Genomic DNA, 22,087 nt, shown 5'->3' with positions numbered 1-22,087 from the left:
GTCCCTGGCAACTGGAAGGACAGGCCCCGCTAGAGGTGACCCTGAGTGTCCTCTACCTGCCCTCTTAATTAGGGCACTAGCTTTCTAGAGTGGGTATGAGGGTTACACAATCTTTACAAACAGACCACTAGGGGTTCCGGATTCCATGAGGGAGGCCATTTGGGTCTCAGCCTACCACCCAGGAGGTGAAAGCCACAGGGCACTCAGGGTTACTCCCAAGCCATTCTGGGCCCCAGTGATTCGGAGAAGGTCAAGCTCAAATGCAAGTTGCATTGGTTCAGCTCTGTCCGGCTCACAGTCAGGCAGGAGAGAGCATAAGACCGAACCCTGCAGGGAAGCTGCTGGACAAGAGCCATTAGCATGTCTCGTCCTGACGACACAGGCACCTTTAGTTCTGTCCTGTGCCTGTCCCGCAACATCCTAAGATGACGAGGGCTCCTACCTGCTGGTGATGCGCCAACATGAGAGGAACACGTTCACTGCCAGGTTTGTGAGCAAAGCTCATGCAGACTCCCCTACTAAGACACTCGCAGGCAGCTCCCTCTGGGGAACTGAAATCTGTTGGCAGCAACCTTGCCATGGAAACCAGACCCTGCAAATAGAACCCAGATCACTCAAGGCTCAGCAAGAGTGACACGTGTGGGGGTAAGCAACTCTGGGCCAGAACACCCCTTTTCTGCAGCAGAAAGCCCCTCACTACCACCCCTGCGGCAGCCACAGACCACCCCCCTCTGCACACACACAGTTTGAATCAACTCCTAATCTAAACCCTGCTTGTGGGTGGATCTCCAGATTGACATTTCAAACAGAAAAACCAACAGTTTCTAGAGTGGTGGGCAGGGAAAGACTTCCGGCTCGCTGTCTGGTGTGCTTCAGCCCAGAACCAGAAATGCGGGGGCCAGGAGGGCTTCCTTGGCTCCAGCTGCCCTGAATCAAAAATCCAGCAGCTTCACAATAGTGCCAGCAGTATGGAGCATCACCGGCCAACTCTAAAGCACCTACTTTGAACAAAAGACTAAATGAAGGGCCATCTGCTCCTGCCAAAGCCATCCAGCAGGGCTATGCTACAGCCAGTGATGCCTGCAGCCACAGCCAAGAGTGGCAGACAGACAGGAGATGATCGTACCCGAGTGGGGTAGGCAGGCAACCAGGCAGCAAGACTCACCCGCCTGCCCACCCCCACTTAGGCTCTGGATCCTCCTTCCCATGCTAACTTACCCTCTTGGCCAGAGGAATCTTCCTGGAATCCTTTGGCACAGTAGCTTCCCAGCTCAGGAACCTTCCAGACCCCCAGCTCCTGATCCAGCTGCCTACCCTCCAGCTGGGCCCCTCCTGGGATGCCCTGCTCCCTCTCCTCCTATAGGCTTCCTCATCCCTGCAGCTTCCCTGTCTCCATCTCCAGGGCTCCCAGGCTTCCAAGCACTGTGGCCATGTAACTGGACAACAGCCAATGAGATGTGGGCAGAAGTGACGGACGCTGCCTCCCAGGCCTGTCCAGCAAAGCTCCCTGAAGACTCCCTCCCTCTTGCCCCACTGGCACCCATGCGTCCAGGGTAACCTGGAAGCCCTGTGTGGAAAGTGGCAGAGCCTCTGTCAGCCTACAACCCCATTTTCCCACATCAACCCCTCCATCTCCCATAAGAACCAACCAGTTTCGATTTCAGCTAGAGGAATTTGATCCAGTGATCAAGAACACTATAAGAAGAGGGCCCTTCACTACAGAACTTCAAGTTCGGACCAACTTTGCCAACTAGGGCGCACTCTGTCCCCAAAGCTGAGCAACTGCCTGGCCAGAAACTGTCACCCCTCCTGATTTGAAGGACAATGCTTTGAGGGACAGGGTGGAGCAGTGGCTAGAAATGCAAGCGAGGCCAACAGCCTATTTTACACACCGCAGTGCCACCACTTCTGAGCCAGCGGCCCAAGCCAGTGCCTGTGCATCACCAGTGACAGAGGACAGCCTGGGGCCACAGAGAAGCACAAGGAGTTGCTCCAAGCGCCACCTGGCATGCAGGAAGCATCACAAGAGGCCACTACTATCATTATTTCTCATCACATCATCCTGTGTTGATATATAATAAACTTCTTACATCATGGCAGGTAAAAGATGACTTGTCATTCGCGACAGCCACAAACTGGAAACAACCCAAATGTCCATCAACAGTGAAGAGATAAACAGGTGGGGAAAAAATCATATGATGGAAAATTCTACAGCAATGAGAATGAATAAATTATTGCCACACATAACAGGGATGAATTCAAGGTACAAATGAGTCCACTGGAATGGAGTTCAAATCCAGCTGCATTCAACTGCCAGGGACACAGACACAAGCAGAAAAATGACTCAGAAGCAATGGCACCAGCACCATCACAGCCAGGGGGGTGGTCGTCAGCTCTGGGTGGGGAGCAGCCTCAAGGGGGGGTCCCAGTGCAGGGCAGGGGAGGGAGGGGTGGGTTTCGGAGCCCTTCGGTAACCAGTGCACAAGTACGTGTATTTTTGGTACATATTTTGTATACTTTCTGTGCCATGTTATGTTTCATGATAAAAAGGGTTCCGACAAAGGGAACACATATGACAGGCACAGTTCTCAGATGCCCCTGTGACTCCTGGCCCTTGGGGCTCACGTACTGTTCTCAGTTACTTCCTCGTTCCTCTCAGTGCTTCTGTGAAGGAGTTTTGTTGTTAAAATTAAGGTCGCACACACATAAACCTTAAAACAGAGAGATAACCCTGGGGGTGGGAGGGGGCGTGGACGCAAGCAGGTGAGCCCCTAAGAGGTACCAAGGGTGAGGGGAATCCCCCAAGACTGCCCTGGCGCTGCAGCAGAAGCTAAGAGTGGCCTCCAGGTGCAGACCGCAGCCCAAGGCTGCCGGCCAGTGAAGACACCGGGACCTCACTCTGCCAACAGCCTGAATGTGCCCAGATGCAGACCTTCCCCAGAGCTCCCAGATAAGGGCCCAGCCCACCAATACCTCAGCTTCAGCCTCTAAATCCCTGAACTGAAGACCCAGCTGGCCTGTGCCTTGGTTCTGACCTACAGAAGTGTAAGCTAATAATCAACACAAGCCGTAACTCTGGGCTGATTTATTATGGAGCAACAGAAAACTAAAACCACCCCAACTTGAGGAAAGGAGAAAGGCAAGAGATGAAACATACCTGACAGAAGTGTGCCAGAAGGCTCGCATCTGTCCAATCTGGGGTTTAGGCACAGGGCCACTCCGTCCATTATTCTCCTCCCTAATCTGATATTGGAAGCATTTCTTTAAGTACAGAATCCACTTCAAAGAGAATGGCACAGAAAGGGGGAGAGGGTGACTACAGTGGAGAAACCTGACCAGCACACTCCGCAGGGGGGTCAGGTCAACGTCAACAGTGGAAGTCACGGTGACACACCACCCTCCTGGGCACGGTGGGACGAGAAGGGCCCTTCACTGAGGCGTCTTCCTCCAGAGCCCGCCCCCCCAGTCTAACCATGAGAAAAACACCAGACAAACTTCAACTTAAGGACTTTCCACAAAATTCCTTTTCAAAACTGGCAAACTCGCCAAAACCAAGGAGTTTGAGAAATTGTCACAGCCCACAGGGGCCCTAGGAGAAACGACAACTAAATGTCACGTGGGATCTTGAATTGGATCCGGGGACAGAGAAAGGACATCAGGGGAAACAGGAAATCTGAATACAGTATGGACTGTAGTTAGTAGAAATATATCAGTGTTAATTCATTAATTATGACAAATGTACCTGACTAATGGAAGATAATAAGGAGACCAGGTGTGGGACACACGGGAAGCCTCTGTACTATCATCCTCAGCTTTTCCTTACACCTAAAACAGCCCCCAAAAAGCCTTTAAAAAGAAACCGTAGATGACCAAAACAGTGCATAAATAGACAAGCTCATAACAAACATCTAAGGAAAAAGGCAGCAACCTCGATGTTTGCATCAAGTACTCCTGGTCCCGGTCTATCCTGGGACCTTCCACCCACGAACAAAAAGCCAATTTCCCAATTCAATCGGCTACAGTGACACCCAGCTGTCCAGGCCCACAGCATGGCAACGCCAGGTCCGAAACATCAAAGCCCCGCTCCAGCCTTGGGGGCTCTGGAGGAGAGCACACGGTGAGATTTTTCCTTAGCAGAAGGCTGACCTTCTTCAGCTCAACTGGATGCTAAAATCACTTTGCATTCCCTGAACAAACACCAACTGTGTCTGTCCCTGCCAGTATGATGCAGCACACAAGGAGCCAGCCCACAGGGACAGATGGCGATGAGGAGTGGGAGCCCCTGGGTGAGCTCTCCAAAACACACTGGGCTTCCTGGGTGCCCTGCTCCACTTGAGTGGCATGAGACATGTGTTCTCACGTGACCCACTGCCAGGTTCAGCCAGGCGGTTAAGGGTTCAATGTGGGGAAGATTGGTGAGAAGCAAGTCAGGCGAATGGGAGGATCTGTGATTAAAACCGTGCAGTGTACCCTAACTGGTGCAGCTTAGCGGAGTTGCCAGTTCGATTCCCAGTCAGGGTACGTGCCTGGGTTGCAGGCCAGGTCCCTAGTAGGGGCATATGGGAAGCAACCACACATTGATGTTTCTCTCACTTCCCTCTCTTCCTTCCTCCTTTCCCCTCTCTCTAAAAATGGATAAATACAATCTTTAAAAAACCCCTGCGTAGTGTTGTGCTGTACAAAATTCTCTGAAACTGCCCATTGCCACGCCCACCGTGGTGGACAATGCAATCCTAATCTCACAGTCCAATGGCACTTGGCTGCCCAGTGTGAAACTTGAAGGTCTCTCTGGCATCCAGAGTTAATTTTCCGAATGCCAGGACCAGCTCTTGGTTTTACATTCACTACACAATCCTGACGAGCACTGACAGCCGGGGCCAGAGGCATCGGAATGACAGTGTGGTTCTGGCCAGCATTAGGATGAGGGCCAGATGAAGAGAACAGGGAGGGGACCTGAGCGGGGGTGACACAGCTATCCCTCCTGTAAGCACCTGTGTGCACAGGCCCTCCTGGCCATCTGGTTAAACCACTTATGCTAGCGCTGCGCCATCTCTGCGCTCCCAAGGGAGAGAGCAAGCAGCTGCAACTCCCAAGTGGAAACAAAAGCCCCACCCTGGGTTCTCAGTGACCACGTGGACATACACACATACATGAATGCACACACACACTCTAGGGTAGCCAAATACAAGGACTGCCAGGATATGAGAGCATTCCAGGACGGAGGACTCCAGTTCTGAAGCCAGGTGTCTCACTGGTCACCTTGACCCACACCCAGGAGCCTTGAGAGGTGGCAGTGGGAAAGCAGCTTAGGCACAAGTGGAATAAAGGACAACCACTCTGATGCCGCGGCCACTGTTACAGTCAGAAAAGGAAACTCTGGAAAGGTGGCCAAGCTGCTCCCTGCGCCCGCCTCTCCATGACCCCCTGTATGAGGCCAGCATCCCACAGTCCCCCGGACAGGCTCGCCTCTGCCCTCGGGAAAAGGTTTCTGCTCTGAAACACTCTGTTGCTGTGTTCTCTCACCTTAGCTCAGCAGCTAGACTTCCCCAGTGTGTTAACATGGTACAAATCAAGCCACCTCCTGACATCTTTCTGGGTTTTATCCATATCTGGCCTCCCCAGGTGCCACAGCCACACCAACTCCGTCCGGACACCCAAGCGGGGGTTCGGCCAGCCAGGGTGAGTGAGGGGAGGAGGGAGCACATCTTATCCGCACATCCATTTGCTCTCACATCTTGTACTGGTGACGGTGCAGTGTTGGAAAGCTAAGTTACTGAAACCAATCTGTGAAGCCATCAGGCTCCTACCAACCTTGGCACTGAGCTTTCTCTGCCATCATGGGGCCTTTTGGGATCTTGTCAGAGAAAGGTGGCTAGGAGAAGTTACCCTTGTGGCTGGAGGTGGGCTGTGCCTGAGTCAGGCACCTTGTAACAGCCGCCCTGGAGTCTCAGAAGCCACGAAGTTGCACATGGCCAAGCAGGCCTCCTCCAGGCGCAAGCACTCTCCCCCAAGGGCCTTCGGGCTGCTGCCTGGTCAGCTTCCTATTGCTCCATCACCCACCTCAGACTTCCCAGTCTGCCTCCCTGGTGACAAAGCAGAGGTCCTCATAGGGCCTATGCCAGGCATTGTGGTCTACCAGTGCCATCTACAGCGAGACCTAGGGAGATGGCTTTGGGCAGCCAGGTAGGGAGGAGGAAGGAAGGGAGGTGCCTGGCCCCTCTCGGGCCCCCACCTGGGCTCACGGGGTGGGGGGATTATTCAGTGCTGCCAGAGGTGCAGCTGGGAAGAAGATTGATGTTGCCTCAGGTGGGCCTGCAGAGAGGTCCCCAAAGGCCAGATCCAACAGCCTTCCTTCCCCCCAAAGAGCCTTGCTCTGACCCATGAATCTCTAGGCCAAGCCCATCCAGCCTCCTGCCCAGCCTGCAGACAGAGAACAGGTCACACGGGAGCTAGTCAGTGCATGCACGCTTCCTCCTTGTGCCCCTAGGCAGGGAGCATCTGTCCTCAAATGCACACGTGCACACACAAGCTCAATGCACAAAGGACATGTGTACACCGGTGCAATGCACAAATGCATATATGCAGATGTGCACACACAGGCACACACATGCACACTCATGCATTCACTCACCTGCACACACACACACCTCCAGAGTTCCAAGAATGGGCAGAGATGGCTGTGCCTGCTGGGAGTTTCCTGGCAGCAAAGGCTGCTCAATCCCTCTCCTCTGAAACTCCTCTGAGCAAAATGCCAAAGAAAAACTCTAAGTGTAACTGAATCAAAGGGAAAAAATTCTCCAAGCCCCTGGGAGCCTCAATCAAGCTTCTGAAAGGTCAGTGAAGGGTAGAGCTCTGAGACAATCTCCCAGACTCCCAGGCTCTCTTACCAGCATTCCCTTCACCCTTCACCAATCCAGCACAGAAGGATCCGCTCATTGTACCTTAGGATTGTCTAAGCGCTAGCAAGGGCTCCATGCTCTTTATGGAGCACAGTCAGACTCTCTCCCCTGTCCCCCACTCAGGGACACTAACACCAGAGACTTGGAAGACTGTATCCCAGGCAAATCAACGTGGGAGAGATGGAGGAGCTGCAGAAGCCAAGACAGAACTCAGGAAAATTTGTACTGCCACCCTCATGGGAGGCTTCAGAGTCTGGAGCCTGAAGGCCAAGGTTCAGAGCCTTGAGGGCCAATCCCAGAGACAGGAGAGCATCCTCCACTGGGCACACCCCCTTCTGGAGGGGAACAGGAATCTCTACCTCCTCCAAGAGCACGTGGAACCAGAGGAAGTTTAGGAGGATGAGGAGGGACTGGAGGCAAGGGGCGGCGACCCTGCCTAAACTGTGTTGATCTCCCTTCAGTTAAAACACATTTGCTCTGGCCTCTGTCACCTAGGGGGGGCTTTATCTCACTACAGCATTTAAAGTACAGGAAGGAAAACAGCAACTGGACAGCTCTGCCTACAGCCCAGCCATCAATGTAGCAGCCCAAGAGGGGCCCTGGCGCCCAATGTGCAGCTTTCAGCAGCCTAGAGCACTGGCTCCTAGCCCCTCATCCATCTTGCACACCACCGTAGAAGCCGCCAGCCTCTGCTCTTCACAGTGGTCCTCAGCTCCTGCACCTGAGCTCATGGCCCCTGCCAGCCCCACCCTCGCAGGCTGCCACCTTCCCAGCCTGGCCTGTGAGTCAGGGACGGCAGGGCACCCTGAAGCTTTTGCCAGCCCTCGCCCAACATGCAGGCACACAGGACGTAACGCAAGGCACCTTCTGCCGCCCTGAGGGGCAGACCCGAACCATAGCAGGGCCAAGTGACTGACTCCTTGCGACGGCAGTAGTACGTGCCAGGGCACCCTGCAGAGGGTGGCAGGCACTCTACTCTCGTCTCCAAGGTGCACAGCACACTCCAGATGGTACAGACGTGCCCAGGGAGACAAGAGCTGACCAGAGCCCAGTGCTTTCTAATTTCTAGCCCAGAATTCTTTCCTGGGGACACGTGGAAACATCAGGGAGGACAGGAGGTGGCAGGTGGTGCATCTGATGGTACTGCTAGAAACACTGTGTAGCACTACATCTGAGCAACAGCATGAAACACGAGGTAGGTATGTCACACATGGAACTGATGTTTCCAATGACAGGCCTGAGAGCTGACCAGGCTTGACATCCACAGGGACTGAACCAGGAGGCAGATGGCTGAGGGGAGGCCATTGGACAGAGTGGCCCTGGCCCTGGGACCACTCTGTGGGGACAAGACTGTGGGGATATCATCTCTGGCTAAGCCACCACCTCTCACGGGCTTTAAGGTGGGAACTTGGCCAGGACAGCAGGTTCTATAGGGCACAACCTCTGGACACTGAGCCCTGGGCTGCCCACCACCCAGGCGCTGCCCTGTAGGGTCGAGGCCTATGCCAGCCCACCCTACTGGCCTCAGTAACCAACAGGCTGAGGGGTTGCAGGAAGGCTGAGCAGTGGGAAGGCCAGTCCTCAGTGAGTACTAGTGCCAGTCTATTTTAAATCCCCATCTCACAAAGGGTTCTGAAGTACTCAAATGCTCCAGATATTCCTATCCTTGCTGCCTGAGAGCACCACATAGTGCCAGCCTTTCCAAGCAAATTCTATGCTTTTATCGACACCAGGCTGTTCACGTCACTTTGACACACAAATCACACTACTGAAGTAGCAACAGACCCAGAAAGGCTTCATAAAATGCTGTAAACCTGAGGACGTCGACACTTTTAAAAAAGTGCTACCGAAATACTCCAAAATGGCTGCAATTAAGCTACTGCAGACACAAGCAAAGCAGTACATATATTAGGGAGACAGACGCGTGAATGCAATCTGCCAGAGAACATCCCCATGCCAAGGGCCCAGGGGAGAGGTGGGAGCAGGGCACCGCCTTCCCAGGGGGTTTCCAAGTGGCTTCCTGAGCTCCAAGTCCAGGGGCAAGAGCACACCTCACCTGCCCACCCAGCTGGTGTCCATGTCAGCCCCACGACACAGCATGACCAGGAGGACCAGCTCCCACAGAAATGGGACCTGCTCCACACGCGGAAACCTCAGCACAATGGGGCTCTGAGAGGCTGAGGGGTTAACACGGTCCCAGTACCCACGTCCCCTGGTGGTCACTAAGCCCTTCTCTGGGCCAGGCCCTGCTGGGAACTGGGCACAATAAGGAGTCCAAGGGCCCTGCCCTCACAGTGCCCATGTTCTGGTGGGAAGCCACTGAAACCAACTTCCCGACCCCAGTCCTAAGGAGAGAATTAGAACGGTGCCCAGCAAGACAACTGGGCTGAGCTGACCAGGCAGGAAGCAGGAAGTCTGGCAGGGGAGGGAGGCAGAGGCCCTGCAGCTGGACCCTACACAGCCACACTTTGAGAGAAGCCCATTTCCACTGGCCACACTTGGTTAGTATAAGAGACCCCCATGTACAATCCCACTTCCTTTCATGACCAGAAACCAAGACCAAGGTCAAGGTGCCTTCTGGAACGTTCTTTCCTTCAGAGGATATGCTGCTGTGTCCAATGCTGGCCCTGTTGACAGTTTCCCCATTGCTCTTGGAAATCGAGTCGTAGGGAAGGGTGGAGGTAGGCTGGTGACTGGACTCTAGGGCCACCCCAAGAAAACCAGGGATGAAGCACAGGGCAGCAGGGGCCACAGCCTGGAGAGCACTGAGTGAGACGAGGTGAGCACACAGAGCCAGCTGTCTGTATTGCTGCATCACTTGGGGAGGGGCTGCTGTGCCCCCTCACATTCCCAGGGTCCCTCCCATGGATGGCCCTCAAGGACTTCCCACCTCACTGTCTCATGCTTCACCTCCCTCGAAGCCAGCCCCACCACCCTCCCACCACCCTCCATGCCCCCACTTTGCTATGGCCCCACCCTCTCATGAGTTGCTGGCCTCCCTGCCAGGCTCCCTGCCACCACTTATTGTGCTGGCCTCCCTTCCCTGAGCACCCTCACTGCCTGCTGCAGGGCCTCATGCCCCCAGAACACACTTTGTCCCCAGGGCCACATCTGAGAGCTCAACCTGCCCTCAGGCAGCCTGGGCCGGGATTCAACATTGGCTTTCTCTCTGGCCTGCACTCATGCTCACTTACACTCTCTCTCTCTCTCAGGAAAAAAGGTTTTTTTTTCCCCCTTAAGGTTGCTCTGGCAGGCAGACCCCAATTAAAATCGGGCATCCTCGCAGGGCTGAGGAGAGCAGAACAGAGGCAGTGTCCCCAATGTCCATCCACCTGCCCTGCGGAGTCCTTGTTCTCCTCCTACTATGGCTACCAAGGGGCCCTGGGATAATCACTGCCCAGTCTAAAAAGGACGAAAGAACCTAGGAAATTTCCACAGCAGATCCAGGATCCAATGGTCCAGAAGGAAGGGCAGGGGCGCCATCTATTGGCCTTCAGGGGAGCTGCACTGGCCAAACAGGGACATAGAGGGCAGACAGTCCCTCAGATACCTGGCCAAGTCACTAACCAGCACCAGGAGGTACCATCCAGGCCAGTGAGTGGGTCCAGCACACACACACAAACACATACTCATGCACAACATACAGAAACACACATACATACACAGATACTCCCCCCCACACACATACACATGCATATAGTCACACACATACAGGCACACATACACACTTAGACTCACACACACTCTCACACTCACACACAAGCATGACCCAGCCTGTGGATCCACAAAGGGAGTCAGAAGGCTTCCCTGGGCACTGAGCCTGCTCAGCCAATGGGGAGCAGGCTGACTGCTGGGAGGAGGCAGGCAGAGGCCCCAGGGGAAAGGCAGACCCACTTGCCCCACAAGCTGCACCCCCAGGTCCTGCCCTCCTGCCCAAAGGTGTGCTCTTGGGGCAGAGTGCAGCCCCCTGTCCACCAAGTCTGGGCTAGGGCCTCCATGGAGGCACAGCCTAGCCTCACCATGGAGAGGGGAAGGAACAAGGTAGCCACACCACCACTGGGATCTCCTGGGCAGCACGAGGACAGTGCCATTGACCAGGAAACACTTCTACCTCAGGGCCCAGAACCAGGTTCGTGGTCATGAGATTCAGACCTTCGTGCAAAGGCCAACCCGTCAATCTCTCTCCAAAGTGATTCCCAAAAGGCAAATACATCCCAGCCCAGAGGTTTTGATGATCAGGGGCTAACACAAAGCCACAGGATGCCACCACTGGAAAGAAGGGGACTGAAAAGAAGAAACTCATAGAACTGTCACGGGATCCCCCAAAACGCTCCAAGTAGCACAGCTTAAAGGCCAGAAGGCCCAGGGCTGGCAAGATAATGGCCCCAAAGATATCCCAGTCCTAGTCCTAGGGCCTGTGGAAATGGCACCTCACAAGGCAAAAGAGGCTTTGCAGATAGATAGATTAAGGACCTTGGAATGGGGATGACCCTGTATTACCCAAGGTGGGGGGTCCAGTGTCACTGTAAGGTTCTCAAGAGGCAGACAGAAGGGTTAGGGTCACAGGGATGGAAGAGGCTATACTGCTGGCTGGGAGGAAGGAGGGAGAGGCCACACGCCAGGGATGCAGTGCCTCTAGAAGCTGGAAAAGGCTGGATTCTCCCATGGAGTCTTGAGAAGAGAGAGCCCTGCCCACACCTGGGCATTAGCCCTGTGACATGCCCGACCTCCAGAATGTGAGAAAATAAATGTGCGTGTGTGTGTGTGTGTTAAGGCGTGTGGCCATTTGTTACAGTAGCCCTGACACGCTCATATGAACGCCCCCACCACATCCATGTCCAATGCTTTCCTATCCCGCCCTATCTGTCTGAGTGGGAACTGTTTTGTTCACTGAGAGCTGAGGACAGCATGGTCACACAGCCAAGAGCAGAACAAAATTTCCTCCTGGCTTCTGGGCCCTCTGCCCAGAGCTTCTGCCCCACTCGGCAAAGGGCTCTAGGAGTTCTAAGTGGCTGGATGTGCCTGTGGGTACCAGCTCAGCTAAGGTAAGGTGTGCCTTGGCTAGGGTATGCCTATGTCCCCATGCCCCCGCTCCCCACTGCCCCGAACTCCACAATCTGCTCCCAGGCCTCTGGCTTCCCCTCCCACCCCTCTGAGCATCATGGATTATTGTGATAATAGAACCTCTAAGACAGCTGGGGGGAGGCAAGGAAATACGAAGCCCTAGTTCATAAGTCTCTGCTAGAGCCCTGACTGGTGTAGCTCAGTGGATTGAGCGCAGGCCTGCGAACCATACGATCATGGTTCGATTCCCAGTGAGACCACATGCCTTGGGTTGCAGGCCAGTTCCCAGCAGGGGACTCACGAGAAGCAATCATACATTGATATTTCTCTCCTTCTCACCTTCCCTTCATCTCTAAAGATAAACAAATAAAATCTTTAAAAAAAATTAAAAAAGGAAGTCTGCTAGAAACCACAGTGAACAAACAGAAGCCAGCTGTGCCTGGCCTGCCAGCTTCCAGCAGAAGCTGGATGTAAGGTAAGTGTTCAGCTCAGAGATCCCAGAACACACAATGCGCTGGGCGACTGACCCAGCCTGCAGGACCCCCGGTCCAGCACCTGAAAACCAGCAGGGTGCCCCAAGGCAGCAGGCGCCGACTACTAACCTCACCCCACAACCCGGAGGCCCAGAGGACGGTGAGGGGAGACTCAGTGCTTAAGGCCTCCCAGGCCCCAGGCCCATGGCCCCAGGAGAGCCCTCGGTACAACAGCCACGCGCCTGACAGCCTGGGCAGGCGCCGAGGAGTCGAGCACCAGCCGCTGGTTGGTGGGAGGCTCTCTTGAGTGCAAACCCTGAGCTCCATGAATCTGGAAGCTCATTTCTGAGGGGTACATATCCCTCATCCCCAAACTGCTGGGTAAAGTGAGGCTGCCCTGAGTCAGTGGGGGCAGGGGCAGAAGATCCTGAGCTACCAGAGCTCCAATCCTGGCCCACCTTGCCTGAGAGCCCCGGCCACAGGGAGCCATCCAGAAGGCACTCCCATGTGTGCCTGACCCCAGAGGAGCCTACACACAGCGAGGACCCTCCTCCCTGTGAAGCAGGGTGACCTGCTGGCTGGACACTCACCATGACTTGGGCTCCCCGAAGTGCAGGTAGTTGATGCTATACAGGTCCATGTCCTCTGTGTGCCAGGCAAAGGTGGTCTTCCACATGCCGAAGTACAGGTAGGGGGTGTTGACGCCCTCAATGATGGTGCCACACTCACGTTCCACCATATCCAGGATGGTCCGAAGGTTCCCGATGTTCCACTGTGCCACATCCTGTGGGCAGTGAGCACAGAGTCATTGTGGGGCCACTCTTCGGCGCCTGGGCCCCATCAGCCCCAGACACTGGTGGGAGAAGGGAAGTGTCACTCCCTAGGAGCCTGCAGCTGCACTGTGACCCCCATGAAATCCCAAGAGCCAGCAGTCAGCCCCACACCTGCCCACTTCAGAGCCTGGCCCACCCCAGTAACCCAAACACGTCCTGGGCTGCTCACACACTGCAGACGCCAAATGACTGCCCTGTGCCAGGCAGCCAGGAAGAGCTTTCTCTGGATTCCACACTGAGCTGTGTGTTAATCTTGGCAGTAAAGACTGCAGTTTGGTCATGAGTAATTAATGTGCCCCAAAGTCAGTGACACTGAAGGAGGAAGACAATTGCCAAATGGGGCTATACCAGCGAAGGTGCCAGACAGTCCTCCTGGTCCTTCCCCATGGAGGAGGAGGTGGTTCTCAGAACCAGGCAAATAAGGCTGGAATCTTCACCTACCAGTCTAATCTATCCTTAAGGCCACAAGCAAACAAACCGTGTCTTGTCATAAGAGCTCCTAAAATACGCTTTAATCAACTTCCATTCCCTGGAGAACCCTTCAAGCCTGTGGAGCAGCTGAGGGAACATCAGCGTCCTCCCCATCCCAACCCACCCTGCACCACCCACTCCTGGAACAGTCCGGGCCCCTGATGTCCAGGCCAGTGGCTGGTCTCTGCAAGGTGAGTCCTGGCAGAAGCCCTGAACATGGGATGGGACAGCGGCCAGCCCCTCAGTATAAGAAAAAAAAAAGCCCAAGGTTGCCTTGAACAGAAGTTGCCCAAGGTCAGGGCACATCAAAGACAGGTCACCTCCCTAAGGCCCTGCCCACCTTACCTCACTGTCTAGCCTACATATCCACAGTACAGCCACAGGCGAAGGGGGCCTGGGGTCTAGTCTAAGCCAGGCAATAACTCATTGTGTGACCAGGGCGAGTCATTTCTCTGCTCTGAGCCTGTTTCCCCAACTGTAAAAGGAAACTGCTGCACTAGGCTGGGCGTGGGAAACACAGGGTCCCGCATCCTCTTCAGGAACCCAGGGGAGGTATCGCTCACCATGTCAGCACTGGCCCCAACGAGCCTGCACTGGGCAACACAGTCCTCCCCAGGGCCACCACTGTACCCGACAGCAGGCTGCACATGAGAGCAAACCTAGAGATTGTCACCAGACAAGGCTCTAATTTTTTAATTTTTACTTGATGATAATAATGCAGGGTCTTCAAGAGATTAAAAAGATAAGCCATAGACTAGGAAAAAATATGTACAAAAAGTATTTTCTGATAAAGGATGGTTCTCCAAAATATACAAAGAACTTTTAAAACGCAATAAGAAAAGAAACAACCCACTTAAAAAATGAGCCAAAGACCTGAACCTCACCAAGGAAGGTATGCTAATGACAAATAAGCACATGAAAAAAGTCTACACCTCATTATGTCATCAGGGAAATGCAAATTAAAACCACAATGAGCTACCACTACACGCCTATCAGAACGGCCAAAATCCAGGGCACCAGCAGCACCAAAGCCAGCGAGGATGTGGAGCAGCAGGCACTCTCACTCACGGCTGGTGGGTGGAACAGGCGCAGCCACTCTGGGCAAAATAAAACACTGGCCAGCGATACATGTGCAGACCCACGCAGTGGTCCTATTTTTTCCCGATACCTTTTGGGAGTCACAAGCCCTGCCTGTTCCAAAGGGCTCCCCTCTGGCATCCAGAAGGGTTCCCACCCTCCTCAGGAGGAGGCGCTGTTCCCACCCAAAACCAGGACTTAGGTGGTGTTCATCAGCTGCTCTCATGGTGAGCACGGGCTGAGTGGATGAAAGAGAGTGTCCTGGTAAGAGATGACCGTCAAAATGACAACTTGGGGTGAGGGCCACCCCAGGAAAAGGTCAGATTTTAGCCTAGGGTGCCCCATGCACAACACTCCCAGGAGGTAGGCTCAGTAACTCTGAAATTAACCCCAGGACTTCCATCCCAGGATTACCTGAGGTCCCATAAATATAAGGAAACTTCCCCTCAAAAACACAGGTCCCACTCAAATCTGTCTCTGCTAAACACCTGCACTTTTCTAGGCCTCTGCATCATTGCCACCAGAATCTGGTCTATGTCCTTAGGCCAAGGCCAGTCCCCCTCTGTTGTCTGGGTGTCCCCAGAGCCTCCCAGCCCAGCAAAGCGACCAAATGTAGGTAAAGCCACTGGCAGCCTGGCCAGCTGAGAACTTGGGGCTCCTAGGGTTCTAGAGGTGGCAGATTGGGGCAGGTAGGGCTCCACAACTCAGTAAGAAAGATTTTGCAAATCAGAAAAACCACAGGACCCCTTCTTCATTCACTATAAGACTGGGCACATAGTTGTAGTGGAAGCCCAAACAAAAAGCCCACCTAAGCTTCTGTCTTATTTTAACTTTCATTTTCAACTCCATTTCCATTCATACTTCTTCACCCCATGGAAACTGCGTCCCTCATTCTCCCCAGAACCTCTTGGACTTGGGAACTTACGTCATCGTACAAGGAGCCACTGATGTCAGCCCCGTAGATGGGAGAGACGAAGGTGAGGTTCTTCCAGTACTTGCGTTCCAGGTCGTCAAAGTCCTGGTGCCGGGGAGTGCAGTATCTATGAGCGAACAGCACACAGAACATGGGGGGCTCTGAGCATGGGCCTGACGATCCCAGCTGAGCCAGGCCCAGAGCATCTGTTGGATACACCAAGGGACAGGGGCTGCTTAGACCACCCACTGCCGCCATCGAAGAGCACAGCCCCAGAGAACAGCAATGGGGCTCCACTGGTGCTGGGAGAGCATTTATCCCAGGGGTATGTGTAGGACGGGCAGGCGGCCCTGCCTGGAACAATGCCCACTCATCCCATCTCATCAGCTAGCCGGGCCTGTGGCATTCAAGTCACAAAGCACACCACAGGCAGCTGGAGCAGGTGGATGGGCACAGGCTCTACTGTTTCTCATCATCTCCCTGCTCTGCAAACACTTAGAGCACCGATTACAGTCCAGGCACTGTCCTGGGTGCCAGGAGCAGTACGTAAGTGGGCAGACAACACCATGCCCTCAAAGGACACTTATGTTTGAGAGCAAAGGCACTGCTGGAAGTGCACAGACGATTTCAGAGAGCCAGGGAGCTGGGAGTAACAGAACAGGAGGGAGAAAACTGGTGGTGTGTCCATGAGTCCACTGTGAATGCTCACGAGTGCACCCATGAGCACACAGAATGTGCGTGAGTGTGCCCATGTGGGCAACCTGTTGAACTGGGAAGCAGCACGCAGGGATGCGTGTCAGAGAGGCCCTCTCTGAAGAGGCCCCACAGAACCGAGCCATTATGGAAGGCTGTGGGGGATGCACTCCAGGGACAGGAGACAGGGCGAGCCCCCGAGAGCAGCCTTCAGCAGTGAATGTTGAAGGTAGCATGAGGTAGACAGGTGGCCACGGGCTGGTGAGGATTGGGATTTTGCACTCTTTGAAATCGGGGGGCTCTGAGCATGAGGTGCCAAGACACCCAGTGCACCCAGAGCAGACAGTTCGTGAGCTTTGTGGGGGTGTGCGTGTTCCCTACCATCTCAGCCCTCCCAGAGCCCCTGGGCTTTGCAGATCAGGGGAGTAGAAGCCTTCAGGGTTTGGCTTCACCTGAAAGCCGGGGTTTCAGGAAACCCCAGCTACACCCGCCCAGGGCCCAGATGCATACTTCTCGCTATTGGCCAGGCGGCGGTACTCCCCAACCGTCATGGCTTTCTTCTGGATGTTGTACTGCGTGAAGAGGCCTGACTGGCCCGTCACCACCTGCTGGATGGGGGCTGGGATGACCACATCGTCAATGTCATCATACGTCTGCCGTGGCTTCCACTCCTTTGGGGGAATGATCTGTAAGACCGAGGGGGAAGTCAGGACAGGCAACCAAGCAGAGGACACACTGCTCACTCCTGGGAAACCAGCAACCACTAGCTGGGAAGCACACCCAGGACAGCCTTTATCAAACACCCAAAGGACCTGGTGCCAGTAATGTGGGCACTGTCAGCTGTACTTGAAGTTCTTTTTAAAACCTTTGACACTGGAGGGCAGGGCCGATGCGCCCTTCTGCTTCAGAAAGGAGCAGGATGTGTCCAACACTCGTTCTAGGAACCCACTGCATTGACACCCGCTGGGGGTACTCCCACTCCAGGTGCTGGGGATGGACATGGGAAACAGACCCACCAGGGCCTTCTGCTCCATGGAAGAGAGCAGATGATAAATATTACAAGAAATGACACTTGGTGGAAAGGTAGCCAGTTGTAAGTACTAAGAATGTAAAATAAAGGTTGGGTAAGAATCCCAGAGACTGAAGGGAGGGTGACGATTCAGTGGGAGGGGACCTGAGGAGGTCACCTTTGAGAAAAGGCACACTATTTCACGGAAGTAGGTCCCAACAGGTAACCACCAGGCCTTTACCCTGAGTAGATGGCAGCTGTCCTGCCCTTCCACACAGGAGGACACTAAGGGCCGGCACAGACAGCGTGGTGTTAGGGGCCCTAGGTCTGGGTACATCCTCTGAGCAAACACTGGCCTGGGTGTGCTTAGGCTCAGGAATGCACTCCCAGCCCCTCCAGCCTCCTGGTCAGAGGGCAACCCCTGGGCTGGACAGAGGGCCTCCTCAGTGCCAGGCACACTTCTGTGCAAGCCCCACAGAACCGGCTGGGACTCGTGTCTCCCAGTGCTGGGTGGGCATTTGCATGTTTCAACCCTCCTTTCAGGGTGCCCAGCAGGCCACCCAACAGCTTTGGGAAAAGGAACTAACACAATCCATTTGTGGGGTTTTTTTAATTTAAGATTTTATTTATTTTCAGAGAGGGGAAGGGAGAGAAACATCAATGTGTGGTTGCCTCTCATGGGACCCCTACTGGGGACCTGGCCTGCAGTTCAGGCCTGTGCCCTGACTGGGAATCAAACCAGTGACCCTTTGGCTTGCAGGCCCGCACTCAATCCACTAAGCCAGACCAGCCAGGGCTTCCCAATCCATTTTCGAAGCATCAGCCATAAACTCTGGAGAGGCTAAACCCTCACCCTGGGGGTAAGGGCCCAATGAGGGACAGGTACTGCACTGACGCCCAAGTATGCCAACAGCTTACGGAAGGGCTGAAATCCATTTTGAGGATTTGGCTATCAAAGCTATCACATCAGTGGAAGAAAATGTTTTGCTCAGCAGCAAAAACATTTACTCTCCAGCTGCCTGTTAACAACAGAAAGGTGCTGTGTCCCCTATCAGCACACATAGGCTCACTTATAAAATACAAATGAATAACAACAGAGCAGTAAGAGGAAGTCAGTGGGTCTCACCTAGGGCAATCCTGCCCCCAGGGAACACTGGGTGACATCGAAGGCATCTGTGGTTGTCATAACGAGGGGTGCTCCTGGTATCAAGTGGGTGGGAGCCAGAGAGGCTGCTCAGCACCCCACAGTGCCCAGGATGGCCTCCCAGAGAGTGAGCCAGCCCCAGCATCAACAGTGCTGAGGCTGGGACCCTAATATGGAGTTAAATGGGAATAAAGTCACAACCATTCAGTGAACACTCCTTCTGGGATACCTTCTCTCTTGTGCCATCAATTGCAGCCACAACACCACAGGGGCCTAGGGTGCCACCCGTGTCTGGTAGAAGACCGTGGGACAACAGAGTACTGTCCAGACTCAGCCTGCCAGCCAAAGGTTTCCTTAGAGTCCAAGTGAGAAATCTGAAGGTTCACGTGCTGAAGGCTGGACACACACGGAGAGATGAGAGGGGCCGTGCCTCCGAAGTCTGAGACGCTCTCCTACACCATGGGGCCCTGGACCCGGAGCTGCTTTTCAGTTATATTATTGGTCTCTTTGTGGGAGAAAACCTGGATCTCCTCCTGCAGGAAAGTGCGAGACCCTGGACAGGCTCCAGAACCCCTTCAGTTCCATTAGAGGAGGTCCGTCCCTAACCCCAGCTTAGGGCAAAATGAACAGAGTGTGTCACTCCCAAATTCACACTTTCAAAAAACAGCTTCAGGCTACTTTGTTCATCTGTGCCATCCCTAACTCACTGCTGTGTGAAGACATCTGAAAACCAGGGAGGGGCCTGCAGACACAAGTGTGACAACTGGCATGCATACACTTCTTTCCTGCACACATTCTAAGCAGGTTCTGAGAAGAAAGGAGGGCCACTTCCAGCTGGACTGGAACCCAAAGCTTCTGGTAAAATCTCTTAGTAATGTATTATGGCCTAACTCTCTCATATCTCTGCAAGATCAGATCTAAAAGGAGAATCCCAGGCAAAGCACATCTGATGGACGCACCCTAAAGAATCTCTAGCATTCTGATTGCCTCCACTTGGCACCTCGTGCACCGGCCTGGTACTGCCCTGGACTGACCCTTGCTTGAAGCTCCTGGAGGGCAAGTTCCAAGTAAGGAGGAATGAAAAGGCCACATACCTCAAATGAGCAAGGTGACACTGAGCTGATGGCCAAGGTGTGAGTTGTGTGGCAAAGCTAGGAGTCTGGGCAGCTGCAGCAGAAGGTATGGGGGACCTTGCAAGAGGGCAGGAGTGAGGGGACAGTCTTTGCCCCCACAAAGCCACTCTGAAGGGGGCAGGCCTGGCAGCTGGGAGCAGTCAGGGCATTGCCTGGCTGCAGGACTGTCCTCAGGGATGCACCTGAGCACCAAAACACCTTGACCCCTCCCACAGGGCCCCCCACTGTCCCGTCACCCCACCATCCCACATCATGTCCTTCCCTGGCTCCTCCTACCCCAGCATTTCCCAAGCAGCCCAGGGAGGCTCCCAGCCCTGGTGTGTAGGAACCAGAAGCCCAGTGGACATGGTCCCCAGGCATGTGCAGAGGGGCTGGGGAACATGACTGGGCTGCCCAACAACCCCAAGGCGGGGCTCCTGCACACCCAAAGCCACTTCTAGCTATGGCCCTAGCTCCATCTGTACCTGCTAAGCACCCACCCCCATGCAGCTCTACGAGCCCCACAGAGTTTTGAGAAAGGGACCAAATACAGCTTTTGTAAAAGAGGAAACCCCCACATCCACACACATACACATGCACACGCACAGAGGCCCACACACAAAGATGAGCAGTGAAGGCCGGGGATGGGGAGCAACAATCCAAGTCTTCGGAGCCGACTCAGTGCAGCAGGACATCATATCCCTCCTTCAAGGAGACCAGCAGCCCTGAGAGCCACAGCCCAGGTTTAGAAGAAATGGGAAGTGCCCAGGGACAAAGTCCCTGCTTCCCTGGATCCACACGCTGTCCCTGCTTGTAGGAGAAGGGACGTTTGTGTGCTTGTGCATTGGTGTGACCCTAATTGCCAGGAGGGGCACAGAGAACCCATGCCTGCACCCTCACCCTGCCTCCCCCTCCACTGGACTCAGAAACAGTTCCCACATCCAAAGGTGATGATCAGCCAGAGAGAAGGTGGCCAATGAAACACCACTTCATAGAGAAAAGAAACATGTAAAACAAGAGGCAGAGGAAAACACCTGCCTCACTGAAATCCCCAAACAGTTCCCCATCCATCCAAATAAATTAGCAAAAGATCGGCCCACTGGAATTAAAAGCCCAAAGCAGAGGCATCTGCGTTCAAAGGAGAAGCACCAAGGCAGTGGGAGAGTTAAGGAGCGAGGCAGAGAGAGAAGGCAACAGTGTGGACAACACCGGGTGACAGAAGGGTGACAGAAATGACAGCGGTGGACAGGTGGCAGAGGTGATGGGGGGAGGATTAGACACTAAGTAAGTTGCTATGAGTTTCCTTACATAAAGGGTGATGTGAACCCAAAGGCAGACAGCCAGGTGTGTCCTGAGAAAAGTGGAACTAGGTCAGTGACAGAAAACAAAGAAAGGGACTCCCCCCACCCCCACAGGGACCAGAACTCCGCTGGCCTCAGAATCTCCCCACCACTGGGACCTGCAGTGGGCGGGGCAACAGGAAAGCATCACTGACAATTGACAACAGACCATGGATTGGTTGCTGGGCAGAGAAGCCCCAAATGGGTGCTTCTGAACCTGCCAGAATGCCAAGCGCAGGGTGTCCAGAGCCCTTCTTATGTGAGATGACAAACTTCAGGCAAGTAGGATGCAGGCGGTGGTGAGCACTGAAGCCATTTCAAGGGAGAACTGAAGCCAAAATGACAGTGGCTGCCATGGTCCCCAAACCAGATAAAAATGTGCTCTGTCTGTATTATCATGTACACAATGGACAAAATGCACGGGGCGGGGGGTGGGGGCACTGCAGGCCTGCTGCTGTCCTTTCTCCTGAGGCCGAGGTGGAAGGTACAGTTATCGCCAGGACGGGAACTGGCATTACTAACTAAAGCAGCCCAGCCGGAGGTGTCGGGGCAGCAAATGGCAGCTCGTGGTCCAAACCTCACCGCCACCTGCTGTTGTAGAGCCTGCGAGCTAAGAATGTGTGATTTTGTTTTGGGGCGTCTTTTTAATGATTGGGGAAATTTTTTTAAATAAGACTATTTCAGGACAAGTAAAAGTTCTGTGAGATTCACATTTCGATGTCCAGAAATAAAGTTTCACTGGTGCACAGCAGTTTACCAACCGGTCTGCGGGTCATCCGAGGCGGCAGAGCTGAGTGGTGGCAACAGAGACTATCAGGCCCGCCAGGCAGAAAACACTACACAGCTCTCTACAGAAAAGGGTCACCAACCTTCTGGGGTAAAGAACAGACAGCTGGGAATCCTACGTAAAGTGATACTCATCCAGGAGGCAATGAGAAGAGCCCTAAGCATACAGGTTGTGAAGCTTCCCAATCAGATGAATAATGCCACACGGGTCCACGTGAACAAGAAGAAACACAACCATTTACTTCAGGAAGATACACAGGGCGAGCCTGTGTG

General features: G+C 54.1%; 1 protein-coding gene across 2 annotated transcripts in view; it reads right to left on the bottom strand.

Moving 5' to 3' along the window:
- KDM4B (lysine demethylase 4B) overlaps positions 1 to 22,087 on the bottom strand; it is a 126,525-nt gene that overhangs the window by 67,497 nt on the left and 36,941 nt on the right. For both annotated transcript variants that reach the window (XM_037042630.1, XM_037042631.1), the window contains exons 4-6: positions 16,934 to 17,109; positions 15,743 to 15,857; positions 13,027 to 13,220 (exon numbers count right to left, since the gene is read on the bottom strand). In XM_037042630.1, the coding sequence (XP_036898525.1) occupies positions 13,027 to 13,220; positions 15,743 to 15,857; positions 16,934 to 17,109 (485 nt within the window). The remainder of the gene's footprint in view (positions 1 to 13,026; positions 13,221 to 15,742; positions 15,858 to 16,933; positions 17,110 to 22,087) is intronic.

The sequence above is a fragment of the Sturnira hondurensis genome, unplaced genomic scaffold, assembly GCF_014824575.4.
Source record: "Sturnira hondurensis isolate 20B ecotype Veracruz unplaced genomic scaffold, ASM1482457v3 Scaffold0003693, whole genome shotgun sequence".
NCBI lineage: Eukaryota > Metazoa > Chordata > Mammalia > Chiroptera > Phyllostomidae > Sturnira > Sturnira hondurensis.
This window is presented reverse-complemented; position numbering and strand designations above follow the sequence as displayed.